Genomic DNA, 19,317 nt, shown 5'->3' on the forward strand with positions numbered 1-19,317 from the left:
CTAAAGTAGGTACTCAAACTAGCCGGCAAGGAGTACTCGCATCTCGTTTTCACTCGTCAAATTTAACTGGAAACGACGTAGGCGTGCCTGAACTTCACTCTGATGAGCCGTCAGAGCTTCACGGACTTGTCGCGCCCTCAGCACGTGGCAGCAGCTGTCGGTCAGACACCGGATTTTGATGGAGGTTTCTACCAATCGGGTGCTTTCGCTTCCCACCGTATTGCTATTTTGCGTGCTTTGATTCGCCGATTGATCTCTTGTACCTGCATGTGGCACCGAGAGAATATTCTGATGCAATAGACGTCAGAAAGTATTTTTCATTCTTCCGACAAACCAGTTAAATATATTCTCGAAATAACCAAATTACGTACAAAAAGAAAAGTTCTCTGTTTCTTATCAACATGACCGAAGAGGATTCGGTATGTATTTAATGAACCAATATTTGTGACTGGATAAGGTTCACTAACAGTGCACAGATTGAATGGCACAACGTGTTCCCATTTACGCATTTTTCATATATTACACGCTTCTGTAGCCATTTATTCCCCCGAATGTGGTGAATATTGCTTGGCTTTACGTCCAGTTTACATGACTCGAATCAGAAATTTTTTAATAATACATCGCAAACACAACCTCAATCCTGTATCAACGTATCACGGATTTTCAGGCAGATTTCCATGCGTCCACGTGATCTGTGTGGTTGTGGTCTGAGTTACAACAATCATTCTTGATATCCGTGATAATTTGGATAAAGCGATAAAATAGAACTATAAACACCCTTCTTGCGTATTGCATGATGTATCATCCATTCATTTTTTTCCTGCGTAATACTTTATACCGATAATAATTCATAGGATAATCAATGCTTCTCAAGCTAAAAATATGCTTATATTTATTCATCGTCGACGGTACTTATATTTTTCTCAATAACAGTATGATTTTATAGATTCGTTTCCCCTGTGATTTTCACCATATAGATGGGACTGATAGTTAATGAAACTTAAATTTTTCAGATCTTTGATCCTACTATGAAAATAAAGAAGAAAAAAAAGAAGAAGACTACTTTCGATCTCGATGCTGCAATGGCTGAGGGCGGCAGCGGTGGTGAAGCCACCGAGGGCATCGGTGATAAGGAAAATCAAGAGCCAGAATTGGGAGCGATAGATGACGACGAAGGCCTTGATCTAGAAAATTTTGGTAAAAAAAAGAAAAAAAAGAAGAAGGCATTCAATCTAGATGAACTCGATATGGCTCTCCCAGAAAGCAAGAAGGAAGTAGGTGTTACGTGCCGAATGATTTGAAAGTTATATGAATTTTATTATAGCGATGAAATGAAAGTCTATAATTGTTGAATTCTTGTGTTCGCTGTTTTTATGGAACATGATTTAAAGATATAAAAACATAACACAAGAAATACATCTCGAAAGACATAGCTGCGATTTCTTGAGTGACTTCAGGATCGCAGATTCATTTGGTGAAGTGATTTGACATTTTGAATACTTACCCTATTATCTTAAGGATGGCGCAGAGCCAATCGGTGAAGATGGGCCTGCGGAAAGTAACTTTGACCTGGATATGGAGTTCTCGGGCAAAAAGAAGAAGAAAAGGAAGAACATTCTCGATAACCTAGTAGCTGAAGAGGAAAAGAAGGAAGCAGAAGATAGGGAAAATGGTAAGTATTGAGACTAAACTCTGAAAAAACTATTTTGCTACGAGTTGCTTATCGTGTATTCTATCTGTTAACATGCTTCACTGAATCTGAGCGAAGTGTAGAAACTGGTAAGACACGTTGGTCGACTAGATAACGACTAGTATTTGTTTTTGCACTAAAATGCTTGTTTTTATGCTTTCTTAGCCGTTTGTGTCACAATTCTACTTTCGCTGTTTAGTTTAATATTTACCTTTTCGTGTCACGTTTGTACTTGCTACAAAGTAGTAAACCAAAATAGGGAAGTATTAAATTTATATTTTGTTTCTCATGGTAATGCTATTAAGAAATTTGTTACCACTTTAGTCACATTTTGATGACTCTTTTCCATTGTACCAGTCGAGGACACCACGTCGTGGCTTGGTTCAGACAGAGATTACACATATGATGAGCTACTAGCCAGAGTATTTGAAATAATGAGAGAGAAAAATCCTGACATGGTGGCTGGAAAGAAGCAAAAGTTTGTCATGAGGCCCCCGCAAGTCGTACGAATCGGCACCAAGAAAACTTCTTTTGCAAACTTTACTGAGGTATTGAATTGTTTAACTTTTTGATGTAATAGTTTTAAAACTAAATGCATGGGAATAATCAATATGTCGATACCCTACTTGCGAAAATTTGAAACAAAGTGACTTTTTTTTTTTCCTTCTTTCATTTTTTCATAGATTGTAAGTATATTCTCGCAAAATATTCAAACCTGAAGCCCTCACCAATGAATTACAATTTGCCATAGTCTGCAGAATACCCTTTTGTCTGAAAAATTAAACGGACCCTTTATTATCTTTCCCAGATTTGTAAAACACTGCACAGACAGCCGAAGCACTTACTGGACTTCCTACTGGCTGAACTGGGAACCAGTGGATCTGTTGATGGCAATAGTCAGCTTATTATCAAGGGTCGCTTCCAGCAAAAGCAGATAGAGAATGTACTAAGGAGATACATCAAGGAGTATGTTACGTGTCACACGTGTCGCTCCCCTGACACCATATTGCAGAAAGATACTCGGCTATTCTTCCTTCAGTGTGAATCGTGTGGGTCTAGGTGCTCCGTCGCTAGCATCAAATCTGGTTTCCAGGTAATTTATGAACAAATTTTTCGTTTCATCTACTGGACAATATACAACAGTTGGTATTGACATTTGTTTTTTGCTTTCAGGCTGTGACTGGAAAGCGTGCGGCTATCAGAGCAAAAACGACTTAGACACACTTATGGTGATAATGAGCGCGAAAGAAAACACAAACCCAAAATTATCACGTACGTTATTATTCTCAATAGAAAAAAAGTTAAATAAAACATTCAATACATACAAAGAGCTGCTGAATCGAACTTTTACAATAATTTTACCGCGTACGTAAATGTAAAGAGTGTATGTTATGTACTGTACCTTTTGTCACCTTGTACATAGCCTTACTACAATAATAATAATAATAATCAAGGTTTTAAATAAAACGCTGTTCAAACTGCAATTCGTAAAAGTAATGCTAAGAAATATTATACTAAATCAATTTCCAACAGTTGCAATATATAATCAGATGAATTAAATTGATGTCATGAAGTGTTCACGTTCGTTTCTTATAGGTAATGTACACATCTGTATTTACTAGCCAATAAATTCATCTCAAAATCATCTACGTTGAATATTCTCATAAATGTTTCTGAAACTTGAATTTATTAATTTATCATGTCTAAGTTTAAATTCAAAATATCCGAACAGTGCAACGTAAGCAGCGATCAGGCTTCGGGTCAGGTTAAATGTACGCGACAATCATGCCATAATTACATTGTCACTACATGATATCGAGTGCATGGCGATATAAGTAACCAGTATGGAAATTTTCCACCGCTAAAATGACAGTTGTGAGTAAATATTTACAAATACATTGTACGAGTTGATTGGACAAAAGTAGAATATATTCATATTTATTTATGTCATGCCATAAATGTATTGTACTGAACATAGATCCAGAACCATTTTCATACTAATCGTCAATTTTTCGTTGACGTGATTCTGCGAAAGTGAGTGGTGGCGTCGCTGTATGTATAAACAATCGCCAATCGGTAAATCGTCGAGACGTCACCATCTTGAAAATTTACCTCCAGTTTAACCGCCGAAACTTTGCGTGCTATTCGCGTCTTGATATTCAGTCCTTGTTAAAATGAAAAAAGTTTGCAAGGATATTTCGGCCCGTATATTTGATCATTTGCGTGATGGGGAATTCACGCGGCGTATAATCTGTCAATTAATACCGCGAAGCGCTTCAGCTAATGAAGTCTGCCGATTCAATTTTCATTCGTTGTGACCTGAAGTAAGGTAAAGTTATACATTTTTTACCCAACTCTAGATTCCCTGTACCAGGTTCTCGAGTCAAAATGTAGTCTCGTTGAATATTGCAAAACCCAGTACATTTCAAAGTGCAGTTCGCTCCAATTTGCGTGCGTAACATTGTCGCGGTAAACAGTGATCGTTCGTGTTGTCCGTTAGCGGAACCATCAATGATGTCATCGCAAAAATCGTCAACTTAACCAGTGATTTCGAACAAAGTATGTATAAATTTTTCAATGACTTTCAGAAGAATATAACATTTATTTAGTGACGCCTACATAAGTATAAAATTTATTTCTGTTTATTCGTTGATTTCGAAGTGGATACACATCAGATGTCGAAGTTTAAACAAACAATGTGTTACGATACAGCATAAGTGAGTCGCAAGAGTTTAAGATTCGCAATTACCATTGAATTTCAGCTTTTTAAATATATTTCACTCGCAGCCAGTGCCTTAAAATACCAGTAATGGAATGAGACGTGATATTCCTGACAGGATATTAGTCGGTACTGCAGAACGCATACTGACCGGTTTTTCTCAGACACATCGTTAGCTTGCAATTCAATTCTTCTGACCCGCAAAGCCCCGTGAAAGCCTAGCTCTCTTTACGAGGATACGATTTACTCAATGACGAAAACAAACTTTATTACCCAACTGTCTACAAGGCACATCTTTGATACTGTAAATTTACCTGTCAGTCCATGTTTCAATATGTTATAAGTCTGTTCTATACCTATAAAGTTTTGCCCATCACGTGGTACGTTTATTTGTACAAATATTTGGATACTCGCGTAATATTGACTTACATTCGAAGTGAATGAAATTAACAGATGTTCTTTCAGAAAAAAACGGATAAATATTTATATACATTATCAATACATAATTACCTATATACTGTTCACCGATAATACCGATAATTTTTGTAGTTGAAAACATTTCTGTATACCAATAGACCATTTTTAAAAACGTGCCAATACATGTCTTCAACTGTTGAAAATTTGCAAAGCTGCGTGGGTTGTTTCGTCGCAAGTCTTTTTCATTCGCAATCTTCTCACGTCACCGCGTCGCTCCATCTGGTAATTGGTTTAATAGACCAATTACATACTTCTTCCACATATCGCGGCTAGTAAATTACATTGTCAATTGCTCTTTGAATGTCGTAGCCCATTGTTCGCAGAATTCTTACGTAAACACTGATAAGCCACAGTCGAAAACTTTGAGTCCTGAAACGGGACAAATATAACCATATTGACGTAAAATAGGTGCATTGTGCAAAGATCGATTAACAAATGTATTGATCTTCTCTTACCACAATCTCGTTTCAAACCAAATCGAACTCGCTGTCCCCGATATTCTTTTCCACAACTTCTGATTGGTTGTTCTGTGTTTGCCAGACACGGCTAGCCTAGCCAATGCTCGATATCTGTTTACTGGATCACCATGTTCACGTGCAATAGCTCGAACAGTATTCAAATTTCTGAAATGCATGAACGCCGTTCTACATAACATACTACAAAACCAAACACAGAGATCGTGAGAATTTCAATCGATAGTCAAGCGTGTAAATGAGAATTCACCTTATCACCAGCATCAAGCTACTAGGCATTGCCCTCAATGCAGCCAAGACTTTATCGAATCTCTCTTTAGCTTGCAGCTGCATGTACTCGTCCATGCTCATGTTTCCTTGTTTTCTGCTGACCCCTGGCAGAGTTATTGGCGATTGAGTTATCATTTCGGCAAGCAATATGTAATCTGCAACAGTGGGGAAATTGATTACTTTGCCAGCGGTCACGCGCTACGAGAACTTTGGTAAATAATTTGCACGATTTTGTTGATTACCATTGACGTTCAGTTCCAGTGCGTATTTCTTCATGCTACTGTATCTCCTCAGTACTATGGATTCCCAAAAATTGCACAAAGTATGTCTAATATTGTCCGGTAGAACCTCGTACAATCCGTGGTCTAGTAAGACCAACTGAGCTTTGCCATCTGCACCCTTCCTCACGAGAACTAAAGTAAAATAAAAAAATTTTCGTTCGTAATTCTGGTTCCATGTGCGCCAATAGACGTTATTGGAGAGAAACCACAGGTTAGCTTACCGTTGCCAGGATGTGGGTCGGCATGGATAAAACCGGTGTGAAAAATCTGCTCAGCCATAATAGCAAATAATTTTTTATCTACATCGGCCAGGTCGAATCCTTGCCGCTTCAGACAGGCTGTATCATTTATTTTGCAGCCATCTATCCATTCGGTGGTTAAAATTCTCTGGGGAAAAAATGTTTGTGAAATACATTTGTTTATGCAAAAGAGAAATTATTGACGGTAGCGTGACATTGATAAAGATTACCTTTGTGCAACAGTTCCAATAAACTTTGGGCACATGAACTTCTTTATGAGCCTTTAAATCGTTAGCGCACCTTTCAGAATTCTTTCCTTCCGTAATAAAGTTCAACTCTTGAGCCAGCGTTTCTTTCAATTCCTGAATTTAAAAGTCAACCATTTGAAAAGTGCTCGATAGACCTTTCAGACAAAAGCAAAGTTGCCTACCTGTAATACCCAGTGAAAATCAAACTTTGGATGAATTATCGAAACAATCTTGAGGAGAAACTCTATCGTTTTGATATCGGACTCGAAACGGTCTTGCAAATCGATGTACTGTACTTTAACGGCGACAGTTTCTCCAGAATGAGTCACCCCTTTGAAGACCTACGGGTTACATCTGGTGAAAATTACAATATTTCAATTCTGAATTGCGTAAAATAGCAGAGTGCAAATATTTCCTCATACTTGGGCAAGGCTCGCTGCGGCGATCGGTTCCTCGTTGAATTCCTTGAAAATTTCTTTTGGCTTTGATCCAAAATCCTCTAGGAAGACCTGGTCAACCTCGTCCGCTTCTCTCGTGAGGCATTTGTCCTTCAAAACAAACAACACATCCACGTCGTCGACTTTCGTTTATAGTTTATAATCCGGTACATACCGATCGCCAAAGTTACCTGCAGCACGGTGAGCGTCCGCACATACTCCCTGGGCAATATGTGATTAAGGGCAGCGAGTCCTTGACCCAACTTGACGTAAAGCCCTCCATTGCTCAGACAGCCGTCGACGATACGCCGAGCAGATCTTTCATGAATCTCCTTCTCCTCGTCTCCCATCAACGGCGCTACCCAATAATCAGCTGATATTACCAAACCGATCGCAAGCGAGCGAGCGAATCTTACTGAACTTCCAATCAACGATTTGAACACCCTCTTTTCCTTTGTGTCGAGGAAAATATAGCCTGTCGTTACGACTGCCGCTCCTGAAACAACGCGTAGTCAGTAAAATATTCAATCGGTCATCTCGTTATTCCAGTATCGCACAAGCGTTCTACCGACCAGCTCCTCCTATTTGAACCGTCCTGGAGGATTTGACGAATGCTGCCAGGGCTCTCGCGAATCCCTGCCATCTTCTCCCTGACATCCGCTGTAACAATAACAACAAGGTGATGAATAACGGATGAACCTTAGACATGGAAGATTTGGAAGAGGGACGAATTCCAAGGCCACAGAAACCTTAACAAAGGCCTGTCCAGTGCGGCAAGACGTAAGATCCTTGGGACAGGTATACTAACGAGAGTGTGCATCCCTCGGGGAGATGTTCGAGGGCGGTGATAAGGCCGGATGGGCAGGGTTGCCATGGCAACCTCAACCAACGCCGCGAGGCGAACGAGTATGAAAGGCCCCGACATGTGCCGAGATGCAGGCCGCAGCTGAGCGCGGCCGAAACTCTGATTCCAGTCAGCTGTTTGCTGGCAAAGCGAAGGGTCGGTCGCCTGGCGCAACGCAACGCGTCACTAATCAACAATCGAACAATCCCGATCATCGTCACTGATCATCCTCGCCGTCGGGCTGACGAAATAATAAAAGATAACGAAATGCCGGAGATATTCGACGATTGATATACCATTCGTCAATCAACAGGGAAATAACCGAGGATCATTCAAATCGTTCTGCGATCGATGATTCCTGCCGAAAGTAATCGATAAAGTCTGTATTCAGGAAGTAACGAAATCGTCGCCCTCGTTTCACGAGCCGTGATTCACGATATCCGAGACCGATCGATCGGGGTTGAAAATCGTACATAGATGCAATAAGATACGATTTTTTTTTTTAGTGACCCTTGTGTTGTGCGGAGTGTAAGAGACGTTGTTCCTCATCGCGCCTGCATTAATTCCTATAGAGGTAATCGTCACGCCGCGTATCACGCAATAAACCACTTTGTTTTCGTCATCGTTAATACTCATTCCGCGTGCAAGTGTGAATCAAGCGAGCAATCAGCTGACTCCAAGGTTTTCATTTACGTTCCAACCGTTCTTCATCGACGTCTGGCACCTGCGATACAGAGGTATGTGATTGAATTACCGTAAACGCGCTCGTATCTCGATCTGTTTGATAAATCTTCTCGAAAAGAAAAAAACACGTTACAGTCGCCGGAATTTAAAATCGCCTTGAAAAGAGGCCTGACACAACGTGCCAGGTACCCGGACCCTTAAAGTCCGGGATACAAAGGCCCGAGCAAAGGTCCTTTGTTTCATCAAGCTTAGATGGCCCGTGGCCCTTCGCATGTATTTTTGTACTACACCCCTGAGGGTATGCGTTCAGGTCCTGGGTGGAAAAACACACGTAAACTTGGCCGTGGTGTTCTTGGTAAGCAAGTGTATTTTTGTGTGCGCGCCGCGCACACTTTCGAAACCTTACGGATAAGTATACCGACGTGTGTGCGTGCGTACACCGAGAACGCCGAGCGAGGCTATGCAGCCATCCTCAAAACCGGAATCCTTTGTGTGTACCTGGTGATGACTGCAACAAAAACGCACGATTGACTCCGTTGGCACCATTACTGTTCGCTCTACGACGCTGAGCCTCGGCCTTTGATTGACAGACAATGCGTCTTTTGTGTCCATGGATGTATGTACGTACTTCTCCGCATCCCGATACTCGCACTTCCTTGTAGCGTTACGTTACGGTACAGTGACGTCATTCGGACATGTCATTAGTCCCTACCGAAAATTTCTAATCCCGTATGTAAACCATAACCGTGTCACGTAACGTTATCGAGGTGAATGATGTAGATATTAACTGTGGTTGCCAGTCCGTGCACGTTTCAATAACGAAGCGATTCCTCTTTTTCGATTCCTCTGCTATTTAAGGAGGTACCTTGATCGATTTCGAGAATATCAAAGTCCACGTATCCGAAACGTGAAATAGGGCTTAACAGACCCATTATATACGCAATTCTGAAGAAAAACATTTCAAAGAATTTTCATTTGACGCAGAAATAGAAAAATTGCGCGGACTCTACGAAATCGTAATAGAAAATTCGTAGAATTCATGCAACTTCTTTACTTCTGTGTCAAATGAAAATGTACTCAAGTATTTTTACATTTGGGGTACATCGACTTCGATATTTGAAGATTCTTAACTCTATTTACATTTCTTGTTGGGTAGGAGTACAAAACTGGAATTGCTAATTGATAGAAGGAAAAGAATATCGAATTTTCGCAGACGCGAAAGTCTCATTCGTAGAATTTAAGAGCGTGGAACTTTCGAGTCCAGAAAATTGAAAACGTAGCAAATCGAAATACAGAAAGAGAAAATGGAGAAAGGTACAGAAAACTCGAGAATCTGTATACAATTCTATGTATATTATAGAGAGGAATCCCGACGATTCTAGTTTGGCATTGGCATTCAATGTTCTGACCTTTCTAATATTTTACTTCTCCATACTTCGACCTTCATCATTTTTTAAATTCTATACACCAAGTGTTTACGTTTCTAAAAATTCTACATTGTTTTTGATCTTTCTACAATTTTACCCCCACCCTCCTAGTTTCCTCGAAGCAGTTAGTTCCACTCGTGCACCGTATACGCAATAGCTGGCTTTCGTGCATGCAACGGGGAGGCGGATGTCAGCCAAGACATCTAGTCTCAGGTCTTCTTTGTTTCTGGGCAGTTAAGCCGTTCGTGACCGTGGCAAAGAAGGAAAAAGATACACACCGAGGGGGCCTCGAATGCCGGTGTATAGCCGCAATTACGGGAGACCCGGAGAGATACGGAGGTAGAGATAGAAAGAGAGCAAGTCTGCGGTCAGGAACGGAATTATACGCACATGTTGATATGTACATACATAGGTACGTACGTCTCTTGTGCGAGAGACGACAAACGACCAAACGAACCGTGTCTCCCTAACGACCGAATATGCTTCTTCTCGCTATGACGTGGGGTACGTTTCTGCTCGCGATTTCAAACACAAAACATCCTCAAGAAGCGTTCGTTATGGTCAATTTTCCCGGAAACTACGGTAAAAATCACTCCACGTTTTAATGGCTGCAGAATTAACTGTAAAATTCATTGGGTCGAGGAGGGGGGGTCCTATTGAAAAATAATACAGTCTTACATAAATCCGGGGAGATTGACTTTCTTTCATAGCCAAAGTTTACGCAGTTTACGAGTTTAATTTTATTACTGCAGTCGCTGGTTGGTCGTTAATTTTCCTCGATAATCCGCAAAAGTCACTACAGGTAAAGAAAATTTCTTTTCCTCTCGTAATATCCTGTCTACAGCAATTTGCACGTCACCTGCAGCTGTTCCTGTAAAAAGGCGTTAACGCGACTCGACGTTGGTATTATCATCGTTAATCGTAGTTAGAGCATTAAAGCTTACTGTAATCGACGATGGAATCATCATTATTCTCCTCTACGTGCGGATATTCGCTTCCTCTGCGCGTACCTGGGAGGAGAGAGTACAGTTTTTCCAAACTTGGGTGCTGCTACCGCACGAGGTTGAAGTTTGTAACGTTATCGTAACAAAGCATTGGACATCAATTCACTATTTTTCAATTTTCAATCCCCTCGAAGATGCTTATTGTTACATATCAAAATATGAGTGTGACTTGTTTTATGACCCGTTTCCAAATATCAAACAATTCTAAACACGTGAAATAAAATGGTTAGAGTAACGTTACCAACTTCCACGTGTTGTGCCGCCACTGCGATATATGAATCCCGTCTACGTACGTTATAGGTACAACAACTCCCGTCAGCTGACGCAGGCGCTCAGATGACGGCGACGCAACCTAACAATTATATAACTTTCATATTCCGTTGCGGAGCGTTACGTTGTTTGCACGATTTGGTAGAAAAAAATTTTCGAACGAACGCAATCGCGTACCATACATACCTATTTCGAAAAATTTTACAGTCACACAAATTTTTACGTTATATCGGTGGTTTCTTTTTCGAGGCAGTTTTCAAAAAGTTGCGAATACACATTGAAATATGAAAAATGTCAAATGAACTACGGAGTTTACCGCGCTTGCGCGCTGACCGTAGGTTTGTACACCGACTAAAGGGAAAGTAATTTTCGTTTATCAACAAGCGCTTCTCCTTCTTTTCTCCTTTTATCTACCGACGGACGGCGAAGGCAAACAAACACATTGCAGTAAATAGACGAACCGTGAGAGTTGGTGCGCAGATCGGTCGAGCTTTGCCCGACGGATTCTATTGGTCGCGGTCTCTACAGTAAATAACAGCTGTTGCTTACACGTATCGTATGCGTCGCACGTAACTACGTGTGTATAAAGCGTCGGACGGGCAACGAGATTAGTGGGGGTTATCCGGGGTGGAAAATGAAAATATGAAAATAAAAAATCGTAGAGAATATTTTCCTTCGGTCTCTCTTCTCGTCTTTTCTGGCAATTAAGCTGTTGCTGTGCGGTAGAATGAAAAACCTACCGCTGTTTGAATGGACAAAAAAAGAATTACAATTCGTACGATACAGTATGTATATATAAATAAACTGCACTATGTACGCAATGGTCGTTGGATATTTTTTTAGCACCGCAAGTAAGCCGCATCTCATGGCGATGATCTCATCTCGTTTCTCTCTCTCTCTTTTTAGATCCGTCCGTCCTCTCGTCTCGAAACTTGTTATTCGCCTGATTTGATGCACGTAAGATCGTACGTATGTACATACCTACGTTTTCCAGGTGTATATGTACGACCAAGGCATGTATGGACGCATGTAACTTAAGTATCGCGTCATGAACTTTTCGTCCGTGCCAGAGCCTCGTAGGAGGAGGAGGAGAACCTTGTAGGTATATTATACACCAGCTTCAGCGTGCATGATCGCGTTATACGCCTAGCCCAACAGATTCCTGTACGCAGATGCATCTAGCGGTGCGGAGCGTGAGAATTCGAATTCGAAATATGCAGCACGGTTTGTTCGCCGCTGCAGAATGACCTATATATCGTAACGAGCCGCAGAATGATTATTATGCGGTAGCGAATTACGATTGTTCCGGTAAAATTTACAAGGAAGCAAATGTATATAATGTAGATGCATCTTTGGACTTGATATTTAGTAAACTGTTAATACAGCAGCAACAAAATCGGATTTTGTAAATTCAACTTCTTCAGGTATTCTAAAGTTGCAAAATAGTAATTTTTGTTTCAACGTTTAATGATACATTAACGTTAATAACTTTAGCCTCGTGCAAGTGGAACGTCTTATCTGACGGGGTATCGAACGGGAGTTTTAGAGTACAATGGACAGGTAATATTGGATGTTTGGAGATATTACAGAAAGATTTTGACATATTTTCCGATATTTTTTAACATTTCTAGGGATTCTTGAAAATAATGAGGAAATTTGAAAATATTTGGGATGCGCTTGGCAATTATCGCAAGGCAATTTTTGAAGTAAATGTAACAATGGAGACTTTTATCAAACGGATATCTGTCATATACGCCATTTCGACAGTGATTTACAAATCCCTCGGTCTGATCGGTCGTTGATTATCCAGTGCATCTTAAAGAAGAATCGTTGCTTCGCAACTTCAGGAATTTCTGAATTTTAGTAAACCGTATCAAATAAAATAGACTCACATTTTGCAAAGCCAACTTCTTGAAAGTCATTCTAAAATTGTTCAGTGATGATTTTCTCCCTGAAGTTTCGTTACGTTAACGTTACTAACTTCAGCCTCATATTCACCTTCATTCGGAATATCCGCTTTTCCCCACATCTTTATTTGCACACGATTTAAATTTTGTTTTCGCCGATTTACTTCAAACGGCGGACGACGCAACGTGATGCAACAAAGAGGCTCGTCTTCGTAAAATACTCAACGTCGCCTCGCGTTATCCAATCGTAATTGCGGAATTGTAACGCGATCGCGTATCTACGACATATTGTCGTACACATACACACGTATACCTCGCATCGTATTAACGTACGTACATATTGGATGCACACTATGCACTAGGCAAAATGCACACGTTCAGGCTGCTTCTACGTTGCACGTGTTGCACCACGTATAACGTTGTACAACGTAGTAGGTATAGCCGTACATAATGCACGTGTACGCGGCTAAATGCTTACGCGGCAGCTTCCTGCATCTTCAAACGGCATTAACTCATACATCGTCGACTGAGATTAGGTGGCAGTGTTCCTAATGTGCTCTACATGCGTACATAGACACGGAGAATGGATATAATGGACGGCAAGCGTCGTAGGTAATCATCCCCCCTCGGCAGCATGCGTTTAATACCGCGATGAGGTAATCGCCAGCCAACCCGCGCTTACGTACTCGCGGAATATGCATGCATAAGGTATAATATACATTTATACAATAGTATATATATATATATATATATATATATATATATATATATATATATATATATATATATATATATATATATATATATATATATATATGCATATGCGTGCATGCACGCGCGTATGCCTCTGCCTATAAACGAAATTGCGGGACCGAGTCAAGGCTAGGGAATATGTAGGTGCGGACAACGTTTCAAATCTAAATGTCGTTATTCGTGTATATATAGTTATAATAGAATTCGCATGTATGAAATTTCTTATTCCTAATTTTTTCAATCAAGTTAGGTACGTTCCACACGATTTTTTCTTCCCAAAACTTTCCATGCTCGCGCGTTGTCGACGTTGTTTTCTGTTTTCGTTTTTTCGTTTTTTGCATCGGCAAAAAGATGATGGTAAATTGTTCACTTAAATATGCCGTATGATTACGGTTTAAAAAAATAAAAACTGTGACTGTGGTATATATATATATATATATGTGGTTAAAAAAAAAACCGACTATTTTTTTCAATTCTTCTTTGAGCCTGAAATAATTTTGCTTTCATTCTAAATTTTTCAGCTGACACGAGTACCAGGGTAATGTACGTAAATAGACGATACACATTTTTGTAGGAAATTGAATGCTCTGCGCAAAAGGTCTCTTACAATTTTTCGATAACTCAACTCGTTCCAAAGTTATTCAAGGTTAAAGTTGCAATCGTGTGGAAATTCACTTTTTTCGAGACAAACAACGAAAATACTAGACTTATCAGAGAATATTGTGGTTTTTTTTTTTTTTTTGTAAAGCATTACAACCGCTGTAAAATCATTTCATTCGATTAATTTTCAAGTCAATTAAATTTATTTTGTAATTATTGCAAGTAATAATACGTAATGTGCGTGATTCTAATTTGAAAGATGAATTGTTCGGAACCTTGATTTTTGTTATTGTATTTTCCCATATTTGAAATTTCGATAAATCGGCCATTCAAAATATCGACCCTTCGAATTTTTTAGCCTCACCGGAAATATCCGAATTTTCCTTGCGAAGTGCGACCGATAATTTCGATAATATTTTACAGCATAAGAAGAAGAAAAAAAAAGAAACAAACGTATCCCAAATTACTTATTCTTGATTGCATCTCTACTTCTGCAGTCTCTCGACGGAATGTTTTTCTTCTTCCTATCCCCTCTTTTCACAGACTCTGTGAAGAAAAATACTCCTCCAAATCCGTTGGTCTTCCTTTTCTTGACTGTTCGGTGTTGGTGTAAGATATACTTCTTTATGGAAATTTACCTCTCCGAAATCCGTTGGTCCTTTTTTTTCGTACCCACTGTGAAATCTGTTCGGTGTTAGTGCAAGATGTATATCTCTTTCTGGAAATTTTCCATTTCTTTGGGCTCGTGGGTATACGGATATGCATCTAAATTCTTTGCCTTCGGGTTCCGGGACAAGGACCTCGTCCTCCGGAGGTAAAATCCCTCCCGAAACACCGAAGAGCCACAGTATAAGTCGGTCTGCCTCTGAGCCTGCATGTGTTCGATGCCCCCGCACAATAGGGGAAAAACGTACCGTCACAGATTTAGAACCGCCGCTCGATCGGACAATGCAACGAGGTATCGAAAGTCGATTCCTTGGGTCCACTAACCTGAAACAGGTTTGAAAACGGTCGAGTTGTCGACCTGCAGCCACCAAAAGAAACTACACAAAAGTCGGAGGAAATTCGGTGACCGACGCTCTGCAATCCAACGCGGTGAGAAAATCTTCCTCCATTTTATTCGGCCCGACGCGTCGTTGAAACGAATTTTCCTTAAATAGTCTGGTAATTTTGGAATAGCGAGAGATTCGTGATTCCAAATTTATTCTGCGACGTACAAACCTCGCGTGGAATATATATAATAAGGCAAATATCTTACGTTTCGTCGGGAAAAGAAAGGAACGTCTACCTTGTGTAGTCTCAGTTCGGTTTGTTTCCTTAAAAACTAACGATTAGTACAGCTCCTTGAATATCCTCAAATCCTGGAATTATTTTGGAAAACAAAAATTGCTCCTCAAGTCCCGGAAAAATTGTGGAATATTTTTATTTACCCTGATAAAGTTGACATGATACAGTTTTTACAGAATACTGCGACATTTTGTTCGTTTGTAATACGCTACCTTGAAACTGTTAAATTTTAGCAGACGAACCATGCAGTCGTTAGCAATTCGCTCTGTATATAAACTGCTATATAAATTTATTGATTTAACACCTAACCAGCTTATCCTGGCCTGAAAAGTTCATAAGAAAACGAAATAAAACTCCTAGAATTTTTTCATTACAATATTCCGGCAACACGCTGTGAGTTTGTAGATGTTTTTCATTTGTACAATAGTTTTATCTCTTGGTAAAGTTTTTTCGTTGTTACATCATCCGTTTAAATATAGCAATTTTACGGTTTACACTTATCGTTAACGATTGCGGATATGATTGAGAAATAAAAAGCAAAATATCGGACTTTCCACTACCGGATATCCGACGGAAAGTTGTTTTCTTTCCTGTAACACCGCAGCCACTCACAGCAGCAATGAGTCAGTGCAAAATTTCGTCACTACATCCGCATAACAAAATTCCAATTTCCTTTTACGCTGCACCGAAGCAACGGTTCGCGGTCAAAACGTCGCCAGTGATGGTTTTAGTTAATACCCTTCGCTACAGGTATATTTTGGGTATACCCAAGATATTTCTAATCTTATTCCTGATTCCCTTCGAGGTTCGAAGCCCATCGCGTTTCGCCTCTTTGAACTTTCCTGCGTCCCGTTTCTTTTTCTTATTACTCTTTTTCCTCATCTTCTTCTTCTATTTCTTACTCTAGGACCTGTTATTACCAACGTCTGGGTTACAAGTTTGTATATACAGGATACCGTGCACACATCACACCTTTGTACAAATACATAGAGCTACGTATGCATGTACAGACGTTGAAAAATCGGTTTGTGCGGTGTGTCGGGTTTGAGAGAGAGAAGAAATATGTACATACATACCCAGTCGAGTATTGTGGGGAGAAAAGAATCGACTTCTTAGAGTGGTTAACGAGAAAAATAAACGTAAACGTGTTTTTTAAATTCTTCTTTCAGTTTATTAACTCAATCCGCGAGTTTCTGCAACGTCGCGTGTTAAATTTCTATCTTTTTATCCATAGTTTTATCGTTTCTTCTCTTGATTATTATTTCGGGGCATATTATAGTCTCCGCTGATACAGTATTTCATGTATAATCTGTCTGGCCACGTTCGGTGGCTTTGAATTTCGAAGCTTGCCGGTAATCTGAGACTCCGGCTACCACCGAACACGACTCTTCTCTGCTCTCTCCGGCTTTACCCTACTTCTCAAACCCCGAGGATGGATCAACCCACCGTCACTCTTCGTCACGGTTCCATAATCTTTAAGGCATAGTAGTTATCTTCGCTTAAAACAACCTTCGTCACTATTTCGAAGCCATTTTGCAGTGTGTTTACCTGATAATCCCTTTCCGTATCATATATATATATATATATATGTATGTGTGTGTGTGTACATATTTCGTGACGTCAGAAGCGAGGAAATTTCCTTGTCGAATGGTGAGAGAACGGGGGTACGAATCCGAATAGGAAAATTTTTAAAACTTAGTTTGAATAAAAGTGTACGTCGCTAACTCAGCAATTGCTAACGTAGATCGCTGATAATTTTTATCACGAATAATGATGAAATAAGTAAAATCACGTCACATCAAATATGGCTGATCGGAACTAACGACTTGTTGAATATTCAACGCTTCTACGATTTCAGAATTTCTCTCATTTTCGACAGGGAGATAGAGGCGTATAAAAGCACAAACGCAATCCGAGTAAACCTGTACCATCGGTCAGCTTTTCGGAAATATGACGCGATTCGATGAGGAAATTGTCAGGCGATAGGAGCTCGTTCATTATCCACAATAAGTCTGTCTCGACTTGTAAGTCATTTCATTGGTCGGATCTGACGGAACAGGCCAATAAAATCAGCGGCCTTACTTCAACGTCGAACGTCCAGGAACGCTACAAGTGCTTACGACGTCACGAAATAATTCATATTTAAACAGAACAGTGAAACGGTTCTTATTTAAGAAGTCGTCTGTCGTTGATATTTTTGCTTGAATATGTAAGATCGATTAATTTCAGCTTTTCAGTGTTGGAAACTGATTTTACCTGCAAATATTTTGAAATTATAACGTGTATGTAGTACGTTAGGGTGTTGGAAAATAAAAAAATTAGGTAGAAAAAAAAAATCTGTCAAAAGAGAAGCGTTATAGGTTGAATCAAAGATAGGGGAAGATAGGGATTTTGCGATTTTTTACATTTTTTATAAATTACGAAGACTACTGAATAAAAAAAAATGTTTTTTATTGCTCGCATCAATGAGAATATCAACTTACGTCGTAAAGAAGACCCACACTTGTAGCATTAAGTCTTTATTTTATATTTGAGAAGTGTATCCGATGACTTTTTTTTTTTTATTATCAATTCAAACTCATAAAAAGGTTATCAAGTTAATTTGGATTTTTCCAGTTTGATATGTCGTCATCTTACAGATCGTGATCTTTGGGTTGAATGTAATTTTCAAAAAAGGAATAATAATTGAAACGCCACAAATTGTTTCTTCATAATTTCAATAACCTTTTCAACCTAAAATGCTCATCCTTTGGCTGAACTTTTTTTCCATCCAATCTAATTATTTCAGGTGTGGCCCATTGGAAATTCGATTTCTTTTAAATTTCGAAACACTCCGATGCGTACATACATGTATAGAATTTGATACTCCGGTAAAATGTCGAAACTGCTTTTCTGTAGAATGTAACGAATTTCGTCACCTAGAGAGTCGTTTGCGTGTTGAAAAACGAGCGTTGTTCGTCCCTCTCAGTCCGATACTTGCAGGTAACACACTCAACCTCGACTATCATTTCCTTTTCCAAAACGCCCAATCCGCTAGCTACCCAATTTCACCACGCCTTGCCCAACACAACGATTGAATCTGGGTATAATCTTCTACTGGCGAAATCACGATACGCCTCGCAATTAGGATCACCTTTAAACATTTCGATTCTCAATCCGCGCGCTCTGACACAGGTAGTTGAATTATTACGTCCATCGGAAATTGAACTCTTCACTTCAAATCCACCGACCCTCGAACGTTTGCGCGTCGCTGAAATTGGACCCGATAATAATTCGAAGCGGCAAGCTGAAATCGAACGAAATTAGAAAAAAAAACATTTTAAAAAAACAATCGAAGAAAAAAAATTCCCGCCACAGCTTTGACTTTTGCGAATAGTTTTCTGAGCACTTGGTGAAATCTTGTGTATACAGGCGTGTTATGATAAAAAAAGGTTTCTAAATCACCACAATTTATCGATACTATGTATTCATGTCTCCCGATAATATACGCGGGGTCAATGGCCATCGGCCGTTTCCAATCACCTTCTCGGGCTTGGCAGGCGCGAATTTTCTCAAAGATTATTCCTGGCCGTTTCCCAACCAATGTCCAGTTACATAAGACCTCTCCAAAACCGAAATATTAATAGGGCTAGAGCACGGAGTGGGAACAACTCAAATCTGCGCAGTTTACAAGTCGTTGCGAAATACGAATTTATATCTAGGTTAAC

The 19,317-nt window shown here is 39.8% G+C and overlaps 3 protein-coding genes across 12 annotated transcripts in view; 2 read left to right on the plus strand and 1 right to left on the minus strand.

The window, feature by feature from the left end:
* The first annotated feature begins 246 nt into the window (after nt 1–246).
* LOC107225558 (eukaryotic translation initiation factor 2 subunit 2) lies at nt 247–3,335 on the plus strand. Of its 2 annotated transcripts, XM_046730347.1 has the most exons (7): nt 247–419; nt 1,014–1,274; nt 1,519–1,672; nt 1,747–1,779; nt 2,048–2,238; nt 2,499–2,783; nt 2,864–3,335. In XM_046730347.1, exons 1-7 carry the CDS (start codon nt 402–404, stop codon nt 2,906–2,908), a joined length of 987 nt encoding a protein of 328 aa, XP_046586303.1. In that variant the 5' UTR covers nt 247–401; the 3' UTR covers nt 2,909–3,335. The 2 variants fall into 2 exon arrangements, with proteins under 2 accessions (XP_046586303.1, XP_015521555.1); XM_015666069.2 differs by lacking the exon at nt 1,747–1,779 and having other exon boundaries at nt 250–419.
* A 981-nt stretch (nt 3,336–4,316) lies between these two features.
* Nucleotides 4,317–19,317, minus strand: part of LOC107225557 (uncharacterized aarF domain-containing protein kinase 5) — a 67,469-nt gene continuing 52,468 nt past the window's right edge. Inside the window, exons 1-12 of one of the 9 annotated variants that reach the window (XM_015666068.2) lie at nt 11,250–11,441; nt 11,039–11,145; nt 7,407–7,494; nt 7,026–7,330; nt 6,820–6,945; nt 6,580–6,738; nt 6,380–6,511; nt 6,132–6,297; nt 5,872–6,042; nt 5,610–5,784; nt 5,342–5,509; nt 4,317–5,255 (exon numbers count right to left, since the gene is read on the minus strand). In XM_015666068.2, the coding sequence (XP_015521554.2) occupies nt 5,156–5,255; nt 5,342–5,509; nt 5,610–5,784; nt 5,872–6,042; nt 6,132–6,297; nt 6,380–6,511; nt 6,580–6,738; nt 6,820–6,945; nt 7,026–7,330; nt 7,407–7,491 (1,587 nt within the window). In that variant the 5' untranslated portion in view covers nt 7,492–7,494; nt 11,039–11,145; nt 11,250–11,441 and the 3' untranslated portion in view covers nt 4,317–5,155. Of the gene's footprint in view, nt 5,256–5,341; nt 5,510–5,609; nt 5,785–5,871; nt 6,043–6,131; nt 6,298–6,379; nt 6,512–6,579; nt 6,739–6,819; nt 6,946–7,025; nt 7,331–7,406; nt 7,495–7,583; nt 7,804–10,733; nt 10,931–11,034; nt 11,146–11,249; nt 11,442–12,955; nt 13,001–13,061; nt 13,281–19,317 lie in introns of those variants that run through there. The other 8 variants (XM_046730342.1, XM_046730339.1, XM_046730337.1 and 5 more) reach the window with 8 other exon arrangements.
* Nucleotides 8,283–19,317, plus strand: part of LOC107225559 (tumor protein p53-inducible nuclear protein 2) — a 62,352-nt gene continuing 51,317 nt past the window's right edge. Inside the window, exon 1 of the mRNA XM_015666072.2 lies at nt 8,283–8,415. The gene's annotated coding sequence lies outside the window, so the exon portion shown is untranslated. The remainder of the gene's footprint in view (nt 8,416–19,317) is intronic.

The sequence above is a fragment of the Neodiprion lecontei genome, chromosome 2 (genome assembly GCF_021901455.1).
Source record: "Neodiprion lecontei isolate iyNeoLeco1 chromosome 2, iyNeoLeco1.1, whole genome shotgun sequence".
Lineage (NCBI taxonomy): Eukaryota > Metazoa > Arthropoda > Insecta > Hymenoptera > Diprionidae > Neodiprion > Neodiprion lecontei.

Bases quoted from the DNA above. Each gene is read 5' to 3' on its own strand.
- LOC107225558 (XM_046730347.1), top strand. The intron at 1,780-2,047 runs GTAAGACACGTT...CCATTGTACCAG, and splicing joins TGAGCGAAGTGTAGAAACTG to TCGAGGACACCACGTCGTGG. The intron at 2,784-2,863 runs GTAATTTATGAA...TTTTGCTTTCAG, and splicing joins GCATCAAATCTGGTTTCCAG to GCTGTGACTGGAAAGCGTGC.